We start from the raw sequence: 19488 nt of genomic DNA on the forward strand, positions 1-19488 counted from the left end.
CTGGAGTCTGCTGCTTGCAGATGCTCTTGTAATGAATGTTAGAGTAGACATCGCTTACATCACTTTCCATTGAGGCCCTCTGCAGGAATATGTAATAAACACTTCTTCAGAAGAAAAGAGTTGTGAATTTCCACATACTAGGTTGGGAGAGTAAACTGAATTCAGTCAGAAAAGCCTTTCTTAATGCATTGAAAAGTATTCATTGTCATTTGTATATCTATATAATCTGTATGAAAAAACTGGTCAGGACAGTTCCTTTATACCTAAAATAATGTGCTGCCTTGTTGGGTGGGGTACAGCTTTATCACTGTAGGATTCTAAAATGCTTCAGTATCAGAATATCTCTCTTCCTTTTGATATGACTGCAGAGAGTGAGACTTTATAAACTAGTTGTAAACGAGTAAACTTCCAATATTGAAGTGCTCCCAGAAAGGAAGGCTTTTCTCTTGTACTTTTCTCTTTTTTTTTTTTCCTTCCTTCCCTCCCTCCCTCCCTTCCTCCCCACTTTATCTGATCCCATAATGAGATACAGCAAAATAAGCCCTTAGAAGTGTGTATGTGGGAGTGGGGCAGGGTGTCTGCTTTGTATCTGCAAACCAGTATATCATGGAGATGAGCTAATACCAGTGCCGGCACAATAGGAGGAGAGTGGCTAGGGTAAGGGTGGGAACTGGGACATCACCACCTTTTGGCAGCTGTTAGACTAAGCAGTAGTGGGGAAACTGCTCCTCTACAGAACGTATGCATTCTTGCTGATTTGAGGGACTGTAGCCTCTTGGCTCTTCTTTTAGAGTAAGAAGGGAGTAGCCCTTTTAATAGTCTAACCTTTTCTGTTTATAATTCTGGAGTGTGGTAGTTAGATTTTGAATTTTGCAATTACATGGATTCTAGCCTTTTGCTTTCTGCAAAGAATTTTCCAAAGGACATTTGAGAAGAAAGGAAGAGTTCTTCAGCTTTGCATCTTACCCAGTAAAGAGGGGGATAAAAAGAAGACTGCAAGATGCTACTGAAGCTGATAACTTAAAATCTAGATCTGTCATAAGTGTCAGTAGCCTGGTATTAGCAAACCTCTTGGATAAGATATGTGCAAGTTGAATGCACCTTCTCTAAAGAAAATGATGCTACACGGGCAAAAGTGGGCAGGACTTTATATATATAGTTCTTAAAGTTTTCTAGATAGGGACACTGTCCCTAGTCCTTGATATAAAGGATTGTGCTGTAAAAACTTTCTGCTGTTTTGTGCCTGGCACATGAAAAGCAAATGGATGCCTTTTTAGGAGCCTGCAGTCATCTATATTTCATTCAGATAGTATTTCTGGATATGCTGTACATGCATCTTCATTCTCTTGGTTTTTTTGAAATGTTATTTTAATGTAACTTATGTGTATAGGTGCTTCTTCCCTGCTACTGGTTGGCTGCTTCTCCCCACCCCTCTGCAGCTGGAGAATTTGGGTGACTTGGTTTTTCATGTTTCCTCTGTCCTGCTTTACTACTCCTGTTGCATACAGGGCTTATGTGACGTAGACTGGTAACATCTAAACTCAGTGTTTCCACTTCTGTTATTTTCTATGTTGGAATCTGTACACTCTGTTTGTCTGTGGAGGTGTGCCTTACTGCTGGAATTAAGTTCTAGGCATGTTCAAATACCCTATGGGATTTGACAGCATGGTCTCTGCTCTGTTTTTTGCACACCTGGTAGTATGGTAAGACTAGTTCCCTAACCAGAGCTTCGAGATACTTGTACTACTGCTTTCTGAGGATCTTCTTGGGAAGAAGAAATAGTTTAGACATGGATAAAATACTGTAATGTTAATCAAATGTATATTTGTGCTGAGACAATACATAACAGATGCCAAGATTTCAAGCAAAAGCTAAGAAAGGTGGACAGCACCTGTTGTTCTGGTGAAGAAGCTGTCTTTGAGGAGATTCAAAATGAAATATAGATGTGACTTGTATTTATAATTGACTTTTGACTTTTCTGTTAATTGTTGTTGTCCTGTTTTGACAGGCACAGTGGGAGGGCTTATTCAGCAAGGCCTCACTGAATCTGGTTGCCATGAAGAAATCATTCTTTGGCTCAGTTATTTTCCTGTGTCGCCGGCAAGCCCCTGCCAAAACACCTGTTTTTCTGCCAATAGATGAGACCCATTTTAAGTGGGTTGAATCCTTAAAGGTGAGAATTCCTGTGTCCTGGATATCTGAATTTCCAAAATCACTACACTTTCTAAATGAGATACTTAGCATCGTTACGAGAAGTAAGAGTGTGTGTGTGTGTGTGTGTGTCTGTTCAGTTTCTTTTCTTAAAATAGAAGTTATTAATCTCTGCCTTAAGGATACAAAGGCTGTTTCCTTTCTGTGGTTCCTAGTAAAACAGTTTGGGGTTTGTCCTGTAGGAGGTCTTGGCTGACCCATCAGAGCAGCCTGTGTGGTTGACTGCCACCAGTTGTGGGAACTCAGGAATTTTGGGAATGGTGAACTGCCTCCGCCTTGAAGCAGAAGGCCACAGAATCAGGTATGGAAGCATGCCCTTGAGTCACAGTTGGAGATGAGATATTTTTGTAGTAGCTTCTTTTCAGGCCTATAGCAAAACAAATAAAATGACAACTCTCTGCTTCTAGGTGTGTGTTTGTTTCCAACTTGAACCGTTCATCAGCTGTCCCACCCATGACTCTTTCTTCCCTGGAGATGCAGAAGATTGTTCAAAGGGACCTGGTGGTGAATGTGTATCGTGATGGAAAGTGGGGTTCCTTCAGACATCTCCCGTTACAGCAAGGTAACTCCTTTGAGGTCTGAGGATCACTTGCAGGGACTTCAGTCTGAATGGACTTTGAATAAAAAATGAATAGCTATTGTTAATACAATTATCTGTTATTATTATTTTTTGATGGATAATTTGGAATTATTCTGCTCTAGCTCAGAGTGACCAGTAGCATGCTCTGGTGCCAGGAGGGAGGGATGAGCTATTTAGGGTATGGGTAGTATTGCAGGGTAAGAAAGGGATTTCTGGAGAGCAAATGCAGAAGAAGGTAGCAATTGCACAAGGAATTTACTTGTTCTGAAAAGTGTGTGTCTGTGTTAATGTGTGTAAAGTTCTTACTGTTCCTTCTTCTGCAGCACAACCTCAGGAGTTGACAGAATATGCCTATGTAAATGTGTTGACTCGTGGAGACCTCTCATCTCTTCGTTGGATTGTCTCCCCACTTCGACACTTCCACGCAACTAATCCCAATGTTCAACTCTGCAAAGTCTATTATGCATCTCTCAACTTCCGGGATATTATGCTGGCTACAGGAAAGCTTTCTCCAGATGCTATCCCTGGTGAGTTAAAATTACGCTAGAAGAAAATATATTTATTACTGTTCTAGAATTTAATTCACGTAATCTCCTGAATGATAGTTATGCACTAGCTAAAGTGTATATTTGTTTAGCTAGAAAGCATGCTTTTGAAAAGGAAGTATAGCCCTGCTGCAGGACTGTACAGCAAAAACTCTTTAAGTTCTACTTCCAGTTGCAGTCCCATTTTTCATATGGCAAAATTAATAAACCTTGCTGTGAGGAAACATTGTATAGATATCAAGTGTGAGGTGAAACAACTTGATGGAGGTTCCAGAGATGGGCATGGTACATACCAAGGTGAAAATGTTGACGTTTCATGCTGCCATGCTACTGGACGTGCTTTGCTTTTAGGGGAGAAAAATGCAAGGTGAAGTAATCTGCCTACAAAATGAAGGTGATAATGTCTTTCCTCATAGTGAGTTAAGAATTAATGTAATGTCTATTAAATGGTTTTAAAGCTCTATTTAAAGGAGAGGGGGCAGAACATGTGAAAAGTGTGTTTGGAGATTCTTATGGGCGACTTGACTGGAGCTGGGTTTCCCTTCATGACCGCGGGTAGTCTCTGCCTAAAATGGGTGTTTACAAAACTGAAGGATTTGCAGTAAAGCTATATTTACTGTGATCATCCTTTCTAGTTTGTGTATCATTCTTTTTTTCAAAGAGGAACAAAATTGCCTCTGAAACAGGATGTTTCCATGAAATTTCTCAGATGAAAACTGGAAACTAAAGCAATATCATTAAGGATAAAGAGTAAGATATAATGAGACCAAGTCCTTTTCCGCTACTGTCTTGTAGCGAGAAATTAACTGTGGTGACTTATGAACTGTGTATATAGTAGACAAATCCCAGCACTTTTTCTGTCTCTGGGGTTCCATCTTTCACAGACTACTGCTGTAGTAAATTCTTGACCAAGGGATTTTAGAAGAGCAGTTTCCTTTGTAAAAGATGCTAATGTTCTTTCAGGTAACTGGGCTTTGCAGCAGTGCATGCTGGGCATGGAGTTCTCGGGACGGGACCTGGCTGGAAGAAGGGTGATGGGATTGCTGCCAGCAAAGGGGTTGGCTACAGTGGTAGACTGTGACAAGATGTTTCTATGGGAGGTGCCTAAAAACTGGTAGGTCAGCTTCTGTTTTCGGATTTGTGTATGTGGTTAAGATTTGCCTTCCTGCCTCAGGCTTACAGCCCTGATCACACAAGAGGACTGCACAATGAGTAGGTTCCATTCTGGGAAATGATAACAGAGCTATAGTCTCCCAAGCAGCTGTAGGATTTGGCTTAGATTCACTGCAGGAGTTGAGTGCTGGTTTTTTGTACAGTGGCTTGCACAAGGTTCTCATCTGTTTCTTGGGTTTTTGGCTCCATGTGTTTCAGTATACACTGGGATTTCAGTGTTGGTTATGATACTGGTTAGTTACGCAAATGTCTTTGTAGAAGGTTGAAACTCTTGGCTGTGCTTGGCAGCTGTAGTAGTCTGCTGTGTGATTGAGAACCATTTATACTTTTTGGTCTATCTTGGCAGTTTAACCTTTCCATTGTAGAAAAACAGGTTTCATCAGGAGAATTTAGTAGCCTTTTCTAAGGCTAAAAATATCTTCTCTCTTTCACTTTGCTTCTTAGGACTCTGGAAGAAGCAGCTTCAGTGCCTGTGGTTTATGCCACTGCTTATTATGCTTTGGTGGTTCGAGGTGGTATGAGGAAGGGTGAGAGTATCCTTATTCACTCTGGCTCAGGAGGTGTGGGCCAAGCAGCCATTGCCATTGCCCTGAGCATGGGCTGCCGTGTCTTTACTACTGTAGGTGAGTACTGAGGGCCCAATGTTATGGGGGAAAAAAATATATATAATAAAATAGAGGCAATGTGAGTGTGTGTATACGCACAAATATGTATTATTTTCTTTTATACTGTCCCCCCCCAATATGATGTCCTGTAACTTTTGATCTAGTCTCTAGACTGAGAACGGTACATAATAAATACAGCTGCAGACAATGTGCTTGAAACTTCCACAGGACAGACAAATTTATCTACCTCTGTACACTATATAATCAAAAGTACAGAAGATGATCAAGACTTCTTCGTTTTAAATTTGCTAATGTGGTCAAAGAATGTCTATCCATTATAAGGCTTGGTCTGTTTCTGGTCTTTGCTCTATCTCATAAATGAGCAGTAACAACTAGACAGTCTTTGTCCTAAGGTTTGACACTTTGAGACCTTGAGAGCTTTGAAGCAAGCGCTTGATGGCTGCTCAGGCTTATAGTCCTTGGGAAAAGATGTGCAGATGAAAATGGGCTGTTTCATCATAAAAAAAAAAATCTAACGGAAGAGTACTGGCATCATTCAACCTGTTCTCTACTTCCAGGCTCCACTGAGAAACGTGAGTATCTCCAAGCAAGATTCCCGCAGCTGGATGCCAATAGCTTTGCCAGCTCCCGAAATACTACCTTTGAACAACATATATTGCGAGTTACCAACGGAAAAGGTAAATTCAAGGAATATTTTTCCTTCTTTTGTCAGCTCTGCCACATTATGCAGTTCACTTTCTAAAGACATGATGAGTCACTAGAAAACAGGCTTAGGCTCTCAGCAGAGTTGAGTTTATTAAATAGTTGCTTCTCCTTTCACTGCAGGTGTCAACCTCGTCTTAAATTCCTTGGCAGAAGAGAAGCTCCAAGCCAGTTTGCGTTGTCTTGCTCAACATGGGCGCTTTTTGGAAATAGGCAAATTTGATCTGTCTAACAACAGTCGGCTTGGTAAGATGAGGAATCGGGAAATACTTCTCATTAGGTTGAAGCAAACATGACGGCACAACCTGATACTGTCTTAACACAGGCTAATCTTCAAATTTAGAAAAGCTTTTAGCTGGATTACTTGTTTCGCTTTTACCACTAACAATTTATGTAGTCTTTTCAACAAATACCACCTTGGAGAAGCATACCACTCAGCATTTTTCTGGAAGCCTTCTTAAAACATGCAAAATAATTATCTTCCTTGAAGTCTTTCTTTAAAATCAGCATAGGACATGTTGTCCACAAAGTGTTTGGATAGGAAGGTAGTAAGAAGCAGCATTCATTTCACATGGCACTGTTTACCACTGTGTCTATTAGCTTGTAGATTTCATAGATCTGTTAGACTTGATGGATAAACTTTTTGGGATGTAACATACCAATTATGAGTAATAGATGAGTGCACCGCAAAACTTAGCAAATGAAGTTCATAGCTATACATGCTGCAGTTTTGCCCCCTGTTCTGGGTAAACTTGATCATTTGTAGGGTAAAAGTAATTGGAATTTTTCATGTAACAGAGAAACTGATCTTGAGAGAACCTTAACTTGTTGTTTCACTAAATATCTGTGCCATTTTGAATAGAATAGGATAGTTCCATGTGGAAGGGATCTGCAATGATCACCTAGTCTAACTGCCTGACCACTTCAGGGCTGACCAAAAATTTAAAGCATGTTATTTAAGGATATTTTCCAAATGCCTCTTAAACACCAACAGGCTTGGTGCATCAACCACCTCTCTAGGAAGTCCGTTTCAGTGTTTGACCACTCTTTTGGTAAAGAAATGTTTCCTAATGTCCTCTCCTCAGGAAGCTGCAGAGAGCAATGAGGTTGCCCCTCAGCCTCTTTTTCTCCAACCCAGAGTCCTCAGCTACTCTTCACAGGACCCTCTGCAAGGCCTCTTGTGCCTTGAAAGAGTCAACAGCACCTCCCAGTTTTTGATGGCACAGGGACAAAATTAACCTCATTTCTCTTGGGTGGGAAAACAGATTTGAATGTTATAATGTGATGTGTTAGTGAAAAAAATGACAAGAATTCTCCTGTTGTAGAATGATTGCATATAGCAAGTGTTGACAGTGTCCTTTCGTGTTGTAATTGAAACTTCAAAAGATCCAAGCATCATGGAAAACTTCCTATGAGGATGAGTTTCCTGTGGAGATGGACAGGATGTTTTCTAGCTCATCTGTGGCTCTTAACTCAGCTGGCACTAGACACAACATGTCCTTTTTAATATCGAACTGACCATGTTCTGGCTTGTCTTCCTGACAGTTTTTGTGAGTGGAGTTTCTGTAACTGTCTGCTTGTAAGAGAACAACCTAATTAATACAGCACTTAGAGAGTATGTGCAAGGATGACTTTGGAAAATGTAGAATTCTAGCTACTAATGACTGCTTTACTACTCAGACTTACACTACTGACATATGCAGAAATGTTTCTGAAGCAGAAGATAGACTCTGTTTTGAAATATCAGCAGCATCAGGTCATAACCAACTTGCTTTTTCTAGGAATGGCTCTTTTCCTCAAGAACGTGGCATTTCATGGGATCCTCCTAGATGCAATCTTTGAGGATGGAAACAAAGAGTGGGAAGTAGTATCAGAGTTGTTGAAGAAAGGTATAAAAGATGGTGTGGTAAAGCCCCTGAGGAGTACAGTCTTCAACAAAGAAGAGGTAGAAGCTGCCTTCAGGTTCATGGCACAAGGAAAACATATTGGCAAAGTTATGATCAAGGTAATGGGATAATGACCTTGATTCTCTGATGCATCTGTCATCCTCTGTAGGTGACTATATTGGATATTTTGATTCCATTCAAGTTCAAGTTGTACAACTAGGACAGCATAGGGTTATTGTTTTTACTGCTGACATTGTAATGAATGTAATTGTCAAGTCTGTCACTGATTCTACCAGGTTCATTCCCATTGATTAGAGGAGCATAGCATAGAAAGATAAGAAATGCATTGTCTATCTGATCTTACTACTTTTTTTTTTGCGCGGCGGGGAAGTCCAGAAGAGGAAAAGGAAAATCCTTTAAGAAGGTCTGAAACGGGTTAAAACTCTCTGCCATCTCCCGAACCTTGTGTCCCGCCTACCAATTCTTATATCATCACAGGAGGCCTAGGAGGATTTGGGCTTGAGTTGGCACAGTGGCTAGTTGAGAGAGGAGCACAGAAGCTTATACTGACATCTCGTTCTGGCATACGAACTGGTAAGCAAAAACCATAAAGGAACAGGAAACATGACTGCCTTTCAAAAGACCTCAATTTGTGGTTTCTCTCAATTTCTAAGTGTCCTATCAGCAAATACAATAATGTCTTGATCGCTTTTCTTTCCTCTCATATATGTATCTTCTCACTTCAAACAAGCTGTTGTCTCCTTTATTCTAAAGGAGGAAGTATCTTTTAATTTGACTTCTTTTCCCACTACTTCTTCCCTCTCTTATTGTGCTTCCTAATTCTATCAACCCATTTTCTCCCTCACCCTGGATTTTTTCTGTAGCCTTACTTTTTTAACCCCCTCTACAAAGTCTGTATCTGGCTACCTCACTAACTTGTCCAGTGGCTGTAGCATGGTGGATCACATGCCACAAGGAAAGGCCTTATAAACTCCTTGCTGAAGATACTCTGTCCCTTGAGTTGTGTGCGTGGATGCTTACTCTTGCTCCTTCAGACAACTTATCTATAAAGACGTGCCCTGTTATCTGATAACATCAGTAAGCACTTTTACTGTTTTAAACCGTTAATTTGAGTACAATCGCGGCACTGAGATTTCTCATCAGTGGTAGTCTTCGTTGTTTCCTCATACAACTTTAGTCATAACAAAACCCCTCTCCTCCCCCCCCGCCCCGATTTCTTCTTCCTATTGGCAAGTTCACAATTGTACCACTTGAGCAAATACATAGATCAAATACTTGTACTTCTGAAGTTCTGCTTGTGCTACTATATTCTGTTGCCTTGCTGTACTCTAGCTATTCTTTCCTGTCTCCACAACCAAATTCTTGTTAATTTCCCTTCGATGTTGTACTTTTTCTTCCTTTTTTTTTTTCCCTTCTTATGTTCTCCCAATGCTGCTCTCAACTTAGATCCATTTAGAATGTTTCTGAAACTCAAGTGATTTCTATCTACTATTCAAGTTTTGTCCAATTTTCCTCTTGTAGCTGAAGCAGGAATTACTTAGCTCTTCAGAAAAGTGTAAGGAGCAGGTTAACCAAAGGTTTGAATGCTTCATCCCAGGCACTGTTCATCTTTATTTTTTGTAGGCTACCAAGCTAAACGTGTTAGAGAGTGGAAGGCACTGGGAATCCAAGTGCTGGTATCTACCAGTGATATTGGAACACTAGAAGGAGCGCAACTGTTGATAGAAGAAGCTTTGCAGCTTGGCCCAGTTGGAGGCATCTTTAATTTGGCTGTGGTAAGTGACAAAAATGCTAAGGACTTGTAAGAGACAGCAGCCATTCAAGCGGTGCTTTTACTGGGGGCAATCAGGCTTCATATAGTTTTACATTACCTCGCTGTGTTTCAAAGGACACTTTGCTTTGGTCTTACCTGGTGACTAAAGGCTTACGGGTCTGGTCCCTTGACCTGGGAAGCAACAGAATTTGGCCAACAGGCTCAGTTCTGGGCCCAAAACTCTTGGGAACAAGAAAAATCCCATACAGAACTTGCCAGTTGAAGGGTGCAGTGGCAGTACTGAAAAAAGCAGACTTACCAAAAGCTGTGTTGTCATTGTCATATTTCCGAATACATCTGTACTGTAAAGTTACAAAAAATGCATTTGTAGTGATACTCTCTCATATCTCAAACCACATGACACATTTACATGGAGAAACTGGAAATACTGAAACCACCTTTCCCACACATACACATTTTTCTTTCCACTCTCCCCAACAGGTGCTTAGAGATGGCATGATTGAAAATCAGACTCCAGAATTATTCTGGGAGGTCAACAAGCCCAAGTATTCAGGCACCCCTTCATTTGGATTGGTAAGTGTCTGTAGAAGGGAAAAACATGAACTGTTTTATGGTCACAGAGCTGATCAAACTTGCTCATTTGGTCTTGCACTAGCCTTCCCACAGTGGCACATAGTTAGCAGGTTTTTCTGATGGGGGTTTCTCTCTCCTGCTCTGCTCCAAGGTGACTCGTAAGAAGTGTCAGACCTGGACTATTTTGTTGTGTTCTCCTCTGTAAGCTGTGGAAGAGGAAATGCTGGGCAAAGTAATTACGGCTTTGCCAATTCTACCATGGAGCGTATCTGTGAGCAGCGACATCATGATGGACTCCCAGGTAAGATGACTTTACTCACTCTGCAGAATAATCTCTCCCACCAAACATCCAAAGGAGAGCCGGCTCACCAGAAACTTGTGCACTTGTCTGGAATGATAATGAGTCTTGAAGCTGTTTTTCTCTTCTAGCTGTTACCTTGAGTCATTCGTGTGTGAGTGAAGACTGAGTATTTAACAGTACAAAGGCAATGCCTGCCTTCGCTTAGCTGTTTAACTCGCTTTTGTTGCTGCCATGTGCTTTAGTTAGTTGCCCAGTGTGTCCTTTCTTCTGATTTCTCCTCCAGGCCTGGCAATCCAATGGGGAGCCATTGGTGATGTGGGTATCCTTCTGAAGACAATGGGAAACAAAGAGATTGTGGTTGGAGGAACCGTTCCCCAGCAAATCAGCTCATGCCTGGAGGTGCTCGATATCTTCCTCAATCAACCTCATCCTGTCATGTCCAGTTTTGTCCTAGCAGAGAAGATCTCCCTGAAAACTGAAGGAGGTAGTCAGCGGGATCTTGTAGAAGCTGTTGCTCACATCCTGGGTAAGCACTCTCAGACAAGCACTGCTGGGCAGCATGTACCATCTCAATGCTCTTGGAAAGCGGTGGTGCTGCTGTAGATCCTCATCTCCTCCTGATATTCCTGTGATGTGGGACTGTTTATTTTTTCCTTTACACCGCTCTTCTCTCCAGTAATCCATTTGTTTCTTCAGTGTTGGCTTTTCTCCCTTCGTGTGTTTACATACATGTGCACGCATACTTCAGTGTCTTGGGTTTTGTTTAGAGTGGACTGGTGCCTTTCTCCAAATGGAGAATCAACAGAACAGCCCCCAAGGGCAAAATTCTGGGACAGCACATAATAGGGCAAATACATGACTAACTTTGTTTCAAACATTCACCTTGGGATGTCCCCATACTGCAAAAAGTAGCTTTTTTCTTTTTTTCTTTTTTTTTTTTTTAACTTGGTCACTAACTGGTAGTGTATTCTCTTGTCAGCTGTCTGTCATCCCATGTGAACATCTAGTAACCATAGCTTAACTATGTGTTACAAGAAGTGCTATTTCCTCCTGTCTGTTTTGAACCTGCTTCCTTTTACCATTGTGTCCCCTGTTCTTGTGTTGAAAGTGAATAATCTGTCAACTGTACTACGTCCCACTTGAGCTGTCTCTTTTTTGCAGACGGAAGTGTATACTGATCTTCTTTTCTACCAAAAGAGGTACTGATAAAGACAGTCTCCTGAGTATTACTTAAGGAGTTGTGTGCAATAACTGACAGGAAGTCTGACCTCCAGAGAACAGACATGGCTTTCTAAAAGTCATAGGAAAGTGTCTGGGAAACTATACCAGATATAGGGTTAGTTTGGAAGGAGAGAGCATGTGAAAACAACATTGGGAGAAGCTAGTAAGAAGCTTAATGGTGGGAAGGGTGGCAACATGGGGCAGTGCAAGGTGGAAGAGGGGTGGAAGAGCTGTAGATGGAAGTGTTATTAGGAGAAGCCTTTTTACAGCTAAGGAAAGGGTAAGAGACTTGAACAGTGTCAAAACTGAAGGGGAAGAGGTAATGAAAACTAGAGGAATCACTTGCTCCTGCAGTGTGATAGACATCAAATGTTGCAACCATCGTTGACACTGATAACTCTTTCATCTCATGTTGTAGCTGAGGATTAGTTGTGTTAGGTCTAGGACTGCAGTTTAAGTTAGAGCCTCCAGTATGTGAAATTCCTCTAGCTGGCTGTTCTGAACTTGGTCTAGAGCTGAAGTGACAATGTTCACAGCCATTTAGCTGGGACTGATGTATCCCCTGTCATAAAGCTATGCACATTTAACATCTACTCTAAAGACTAGATCCCATATGACCAGATGTGGGTTGTAGAAGAGGTGACTTGTGAAAGCAGTAGATGATCCTGAAAGGTAATTCTCTGTAGCTGCAGCTTTATTCAGGTTTTAGGATACAGAAGAAAGCTGAGAAGACTGCTAGAGAGGCCTAGAGCTGAAAAGAAATCGTCTCTTTCTGTGTGCTGGTTTTTTTCTCAGGTGTCCGTGATGTGAATAGTCTGAATGCTGAGAGTTCCTTGGCAGACTTGGGCTTGGATTCCTTGATGGGTGTGGAGGTGCGCCAGACACTGGAGAGAGACTATGACATTGTTATGACCATGAGAGAAATTCGACTTCTTACAATCAACAAACTACGTGAACTTTCTTCCAAGTCTGGGACAGCAGAGGGTATAGTGTCTGCGTCAGCATTGCTACCAGTCACCTGAGTCCAAACAACTCAGCTCCCAGTCCATTGCTTTCATTTCTAGTGACATAAGCCTCTATCAAATCATGAGATAAGGTTATAGCTGAAAAGCTTTTAAGTGACAGACATGTCACTGAAGTGCATTGACCATTGGGTTGGGCCCATCAGTTCTCAGGGCAGGGTATAAGAAAGAGCATGAAAGCTGCTTTCATGTCTGGCTGATATCTGCCTGCATGAGTACTCTCATACAGCTCTGTGCAGGATGTAATTTGAGACATTTTACCTGTCTGAGAAATAAAGATCATGCATACTGAAGCTAAAAGCATGTGCAGTTGTTGCAGAGCAGCTGGCAATAGGAAGATCCCTGTGTCTGTGCCCTGATTTAGTGAGCCAGTGGGCTAATCTAGACCAGCCCTGAGATCCTCCTTCAGGACTATGGCTACATGACCAAGGCTAATCCTGAATCTAATTGTGTTTGTCTGGTGTGCTTCCCTTCAAAGAGCTGAAGCCATCCCAGCTGATGAAGACTGGCCCAGGCGAACCTCCAAAATTAGATTTGAACAACTTGTTGGTGAACCCAGAAGGGCCAACACTCACGCGTCTCAATGACGTTCAGAGCACAGAGCGCCCTCTTTTCCTTGTTCACCCTATTGAAGGATCCATTGCAGTTTTCTACACTCTCGCCTCCAGACTTCATGTGCCCTGCTATGGGCTCCAGTGCACAAAAGGTATCTCAGTTCTTCAGCATCTTGAACTTGTAACATAACATTCTGAATTTTAGTTGCCTTATAGAGAGAGCTTGTTTCTAGACTCTTGAACTCAGAGGATCAGGCATCAGTACCTAGAGTCTGCATAGGGTCGTGTCAAACATCCCCAGGAAACAAGAGAAGTACTAGGTTATACTGAAGTGCTTGCTTATGGGGAAATGGAAGTTGCATTGAGACCCTGCCAGCAGGTAAACATGCAGGAGAAAAACAAGACCTGTTGTTCTGCCTGTCTTTGGAAAGCGGGAACATTACTGTCCTTATCCAAATGTAAGTTGCTATCCGTAATTTAGAAATTTACATTCAAAATAACCTGGATGTTTCCAATGGGGTTGTTTCTGAGCTCATGAAAACGTAGTTGTCTCTGCCAGTGTCTTTTCACAGGAGTCTGTTTCTAACTTGTTTCCATGTTCTAGCTGCTCCCTTGGACAGCATACAGAGCTTGGCGACCTATTACATTGACTGTATGAAGCAGATACAGCCTGAAGGACCTTACCGCATTGCTGGATATTCTTTCGGTGCCTGTGTAGCCTTTGAAATGTGCTCCCAACTGCAAGCACAACAAAATGCTTCACATGCGCTCAACAGTCTATTCCTCTTTGATGGGTCTCATTCGTTTGTGGCAGCATACACTCAGGTAAAAGATGCAAAGAAAATAATCTGTCTAGACACCATTCTGTGTTATCAGGGCTCATATTCTGGGAGCTTACTATTGTAGATATGAGCCATCTGAAAAGCTGACAGACTTTTCTTGACAGGGGAGTTGAGAGACAGCTGTAGACAGCGGATGCTTAAGAATGGCTGAAGGGTGGAAGCATATGGGGGGTGGCCCTCATTAACTGGTGAGGGCTAGGACACAAATGTTGCTCTTTCTGTGGTAAATAATAATATTAGTGTGTCCTCTGGAAGATCCTGAGGCCTGCAAGACAAGATACTCATGTAGGGGTGCTAGGAAACCTTGCTTAAGCCTTGCTTTCCATTTTCATTGTACATTCTAGAGTATACTAGGCTCTTGGCAATTGCCACCTGTGGATTTGATTTATAATCTGTCCTCAAGGGATCCTCCTACTCCGCTCCAAGCTTCAGTCTGTCCCTTTCGTTATTTTTTTCCTCCCCTCACTGTTTTCCTAGTTCAAAGCCCTTGGTACTGTAATTGGGTGGGGTTTTTTCTAACATTCAAGATCAGGCATATCCCTGATATGTGAAAAGTGTTCACCTTTTCTTCTCTTTTTCCAGAGCTACAGAGCCAAGCTGACTCAAGGAAATGAGGCTGCATTGGAGACTGAAGCATTGTGTGCCTTTGTTCAGCAGTTTACAGGCATTGAATACAATAAGGTAATATTTCTTTTTTTTTAATGTTTCTTTATGTTTCTCAAGAGGGGTGTGGATTTTTTTCTGTAACAGAGACAGATTCTCAGATATTGAGACTAATGGGGAAAAAAATGTTAATATTTTTCAGCTGCTGGAGGTTCTTCTGCCCCTGGAAGATCTGGAGGCTCGTGTGAATGCTGCTGCAGACCTGATAACTCAGATTCATACAAACATCAATCGTGAAGCACTCAGCTTTGCTGCTGCTTCCTTTTACCATAAACTGAAGGCTGCTGACAAGTACATACCAGAGTCCAAGTATCATGGGAATGTGACACTGATGCGGGCAAAGTCTCACAATGAATATGAAGAAGGTCTGGGTGGAGACTACAGACTCTCAGAGGTCAGTCTGAGGCCCACTTGTGACTGTTGGGGTTCTCGTGATACATTGGGGAGCAAAAGAAAAGCATGGAAAAATCAACCTCACTGCAGGAGAAGGGATGAAACCAACCTGAAAGAAATTATCATTCTGCAGCTATCATGCTCTAACAAGAACTAAAAGTCCCTGAAAGCAAATGAGTTGACTGGTTCCAGGCATTTTCTCAGGGCAGTGAGGGCCAGGAGAAGGTTAGGCCTCTATATTGGATAAGTAAGTGTTTTCTGTAGTTAATTCTTGCAGCTCTCTGGATAGATTTCAGATTATAAAGATGTTAAAAGGGAGTAACTTTTAGTCTCCTGCTTTCACTGTAGACCCTAAAGTTTGTCCACTGCATGAGGGCAGACTTCTGAAGAGCAAGTGTCAAACTACTGGCAACAGAGGCAGCTTTTTCTTAGTTACCTTTTGTGGACCACTTAGAAGTTAGTATGTGGGTTTCTTGTGGGCCTAACAAACTTGGGGTTTCAGCCCGTAGTCCAGATAAGATAACTGTTCTTTAGCCCCTGTTCATGTAAAACAGTTCAGTGTCTTACATTACAGTACAGATACCAAGGAAAAGGAAGCGGTTTTTCACAATTATTTTCCTGCTTCTGGCATCTCCTGTCCCTTAAGACTTCTCACTTACAAGTTAGCCTGGAATCAATAAGGAATGTATGTTATTAAAGTTACATAATGACCTTAAAGAAAGATTCATGGTGGTGGGAGAAAGATTAGGTGGAGGGGAGGGTTATTTGGTTTTCTTAAGGGCTTGGAAGTAGCTAATTTAGCATTCATTCTTTCATATTGTAGGTAAATTATTCTGTTAGTATCAGGTTGGTTGGCTTCCTGCCCAGCTTATATTTGAGTGGATTGCCTGCCAGGCTGTCAGACTATTGTGCTTTAAAACACTGGTTCCAAACAATGCCCTGGAGCTGATCTGTGAAAATGTGTCAGAGTAAAATTGATGCTGTTTTCAACTGAGTATGAGACAGTGGTGTAAACTATGAGTAACTTAGAAGACTGACAAACTGGAAACAGCTAGATGACCAGCTGGCGTAAATTGTGAATGTAAAGTTTTTCTTTTTTGTATCTGTGCAGGTATGCGATGGGAAAGTATCTGTCCATATTATTGAAGGGGATCATCGTACCTTATTGGAGGGAGATGGTGTTGAATCAATTATTGGGATCATCCACAGCTCACTGGCAGAGCCACGTGTCAGTGTCAGAGAGGGTTAACTTCTGCATACTTACTGTCAATGGTGAAGAAAATGCCAACAACATTCCTTGTTATGACAGACCCCAAGGAACTCTTCCTGTTGTTCAACATCTCATCTGCTCTGCTGCCAGAACTGGGAAGTCCAGCTGAACTTGATTGGTCTTTTTTTCCTCACTTTCTGGCTCATTTTTTCCTTTCCCAACTTTTATGGGTTCTCTCTCCTCCTTCCCTTCCTATGCTTTGTTTTCCCCTATTATCCTTATCTATGTTACTCTAGTGCTGTGACTCTGTCACTGTGCACTGCTATGAGGGTTCCCCACTGATGGTTGCTTCCTACACCCTTGGCAGTATGAAAAACAAATTTAGGAATAGATTTCTTGTGCTCTACATTGTTTTGTCTTAACAGTATTCCAAAGGGTATGTGATAGCACTTGTTGACCAAGCCCAGTGAGCAGGGAGAGGAGCTGCAGCTGATTTCGGAGATACCTTTTGTCTGTGAAGAATCTGTCTGTAGTTAGGTCAGAAAGAGAATTCAATTGAGGCTTTTGTAACTATATTTTTTTAATTTGATATATTCTAAGTATTTATTGTGTCAAACCGGAGACTTCTTACTTGGTTTTAATTTATCGTGGGTTATAGAAGAAAAGAAACATCCCTTTTTGGAGGGGAAGGTTTATTCTACAAGGGGAGGTTGCCCATTTGTTAAACCAAAGTGCATCTTTGGAGCAGTCTGGTTTCTTTTGGTTTTTTGTTTGTTTGTTTTTTCTCTTTCTCCCACTGCCCTGCCCTGTTCAGAAAGGAAAAGGTAGAAGGGAGGGTTCTTGCCATCATCCACTTTTTTGAGGAGAGAGGGGGGTGACAGGGAATGGTGGATGGTTTGACAGTTGCCACTCTATTGAACATCCTTAACTTTGGCGTGATAAAAACAGGCAAAGCTGTCCCTAGGCAGGTACTTCATTTATATTTGTGCAAGGTTCTATGCTCTGCTGTATCAGAACCTTAGTAAAGCATTAAGACTATTGCTTTACCTTATTCCCTCCCACCTCCAGTCTCGCCACCCCACCAGGCATTTGGGATGGGGGAGGCAAATAGAGTTCTTCAGTGGTAACTGAACAAATCCTCCTGCCCCTGCTCTCCCATAACCAAAGCTCAGGCAAACATACAAGCATCTACCCAAAGCCCCTGTATATTTTATTTAGCACAGGGTTTGCTTAAGCCGTGTGTACTCATTTTCCTGTCAGTAATGAGACCGGAGATCCCACATAAGTTAGCTAAGTAATCAGTTTGATGGTATGATTTAAAGATACAGTACCTTTTTAAAGGAAACTTTCATAAAATTCAATTACGTTTTCTTGCCTTTGCTATGCTGGACCTGTCCTTTCTGAAATCAGTAAATCCTTGTTACACTTATGATACAGAGGAGACCTAGGTAGCAACAAAGCACCAACTAGGAGGAGCTGTTGTGCCTCTCAGAACTGCTGTAAAACCCCAGTTCTCTCCACCCCCCAGTGAAGTATCCTGTTAGTACAGGAGCATTCCAGTGACAGGAATGGGTGGCTCTTCACTGCAGGTTGTGACCTAGTGTCTTTTGATTATACCACCCTCTGTTGATAGTGGCTGGGTTAACTGGTTTTAGTTTTATAACATTTCTTTTATGAAATCTGAAATAAAACCAACATAATGTCAGCTTAAACCATTTCCAAAATAAGTCCCGTTCTTTTCTTTTTTTTTTTCCTTTTTTCTTTTTTTTTTTTTTTAATACTTTTTTGGTCTGAAGAGTGTCTTTTTCTCTTTGGCTTTCCTAGTATTAAACAGAATTGATCACTGGTTGGCTTTTGTCTTATTCTCTACACCATTTCTTAATCCTGTGTTTCATCTGGAATCTCTCATTTCTTGGTATAAAGCAAAAACTGCTGCTGGCATATCTGATTTGGAGTCTGTAGAAATAATAACAATAATAAAGAGGACTTACAATTCTGGAACATGGCTTCTCGTTGCCATGATTTGGTACCTTAGATACAACCGAACCACACACCCACAAGATGGAAGTGGAAACTCTCAAATTATAATTCTGGCTCCTTTGTTGCGGTTTGGACCAAGCCATTAATGCCTCAGTTTCCCCATCTGTAAAATGGGACTAATAGCATCTACCTCAAGGTCATTGGGAGTGTTAGATAGGCAATGGGTATAAATGCTATTAAGTTGTTAGGTATGATGACTAGGTGGTAACAGGAGGAGGGAAGTAGGCAATGTGTGAGGGTGAGGTGCCGTACAGCTGCAAATACTGAAGAGTGGCTATGTGAACTGGACATATGTGCTTACTGTGAGACTTCATTATAGCTACTGCATGCTATCTGTGCATATCCTAGCATAGGATACTACGTAAAACAGATGTGGACTGGTTGGTTTGGTTTAAATTAACTACTGGCAGTTGTAGTGAGCCTGAAAAAAAAAAAGAGTTGAAAGAATTATATTTGCCTCGGTTGTATTGAAAACTTAGAAGGAAAAAGAAAGGAGTGATTAAGCAAACAGGTACAATAGTTCTGTGCTAAAGTGTTTAACAAGTCTGAATGGGCTGTATGGAGGGAGCAAGGACTAATGGTGTTCCAGCTGTCAAAGCAGGAGTTGGACAAGTTTTCTGTATAAACATAAATGTGCATGGTCTCATCTAAGCAAAGCTTGAAGATACTGGTTTAGTAATAGAAGTTCTTCAAGAATTACATATAGCCTATATGCTCTCAATGTTCTTGTGGTTGTTGTTTAAAAAGCAGAAGGTTGTTTTTGTTTGGGGTTTTTCCCCCCCATAATTGTCTAATTATGAGCTGCTGCCCTGTAACCCATTATGTAACTGGCTGCTGAATACAGTGTGCCAAAAATAAAACCTTATTAGCGCTGATACTGCTTGTTGTTTCTCAGTAGCTTGTCAGATAGACATAGGTAGAACAATAGTACCATAATGCAAAATCAAATACTGCAGTTGCTTGTTTTGAAAAGACAAGGGCAGAAGCAAAGTCCTTCATATCTCCCCTTCTACCTGAAATTGAAGTGGGAGTCTCTTGTCAACTGATACTTGCTTTCCATCCTCCTTTTCAGCAAGCTTCTCTAAGACCAGTGTGGTATAATCTCAAGACTGAAAAACATAGTCCCTTATTGGCCCTATAAACTTATTTAG

General features: G+C 41.5%; 1 protein-coding gene across 1 annotated transcript in view; it reads left to right on the forward strand.

The window, feature by feature from the left end:
- Window positions 1–18298, forward strand: part of FASN (fatty acid synthase) — a 43835-nt gene extending 25537 nt beyond the window's left edge. The window contains 22 exon segments of the mRNA XM_075770747.1: window positions 2009–2173; window positions 2394–2512; window positions 2619–2773; window positions 3115–3318; window positions 4300–4450; window positions 4954–5132; window positions 5693–5812; window positions 5961–6083; window positions 7619–7878; window positions 8145–8204; window positions 8206–8317; window positions 9368–9519; window positions 9999–10091; window positions 10243–10258; window positions 10261–10392; window positions 10676–10918; window positions 12409–12597; window positions 13114–13341; window positions 13794–14014; window positions 14614–14712; window positions 14837–15088; window positions 16199–18298. Coding sequence (XP_075626862.1) covers window positions 2009–2173; window positions 2394–2512; window positions 2619–2773; window positions 3115–3318; window positions 4300–4450; window positions 4954–5132; window positions 5693–5812; window positions 5961–6083; window positions 7619–7878; window positions 8145–8204; window positions 8206–8317; window positions 9368–9519; window positions 9999–10091; window positions 10243–10258; window positions 10261–10392; window positions 10676–10918; window positions 12409–12597; window positions 13114–13341; window positions 13794–14014; window positions 14614–14712; window positions 14837–15088; window positions 16199–16336 — 3411 coding nt within the window. The 3' untranslated portion in view covers window positions 16337–18298.
- Window positions 18299–19488: the final 1190 nt, after the last annotated feature.

The sequence above is a fragment of the Balearica regulorum genome, chromosome 18, assembly GCF_011004875.1.
Source record: "Balearica regulorum gibbericeps isolate bBalReg1 chromosome 18, bBalReg1.pri, whole genome shotgun sequence".
Classification (NCBI taxonomy): Eukaryota; Metazoa; Chordata; class Aves; order Gruiformes; family Gruidae; genus Balearica; species Balearica regulorum.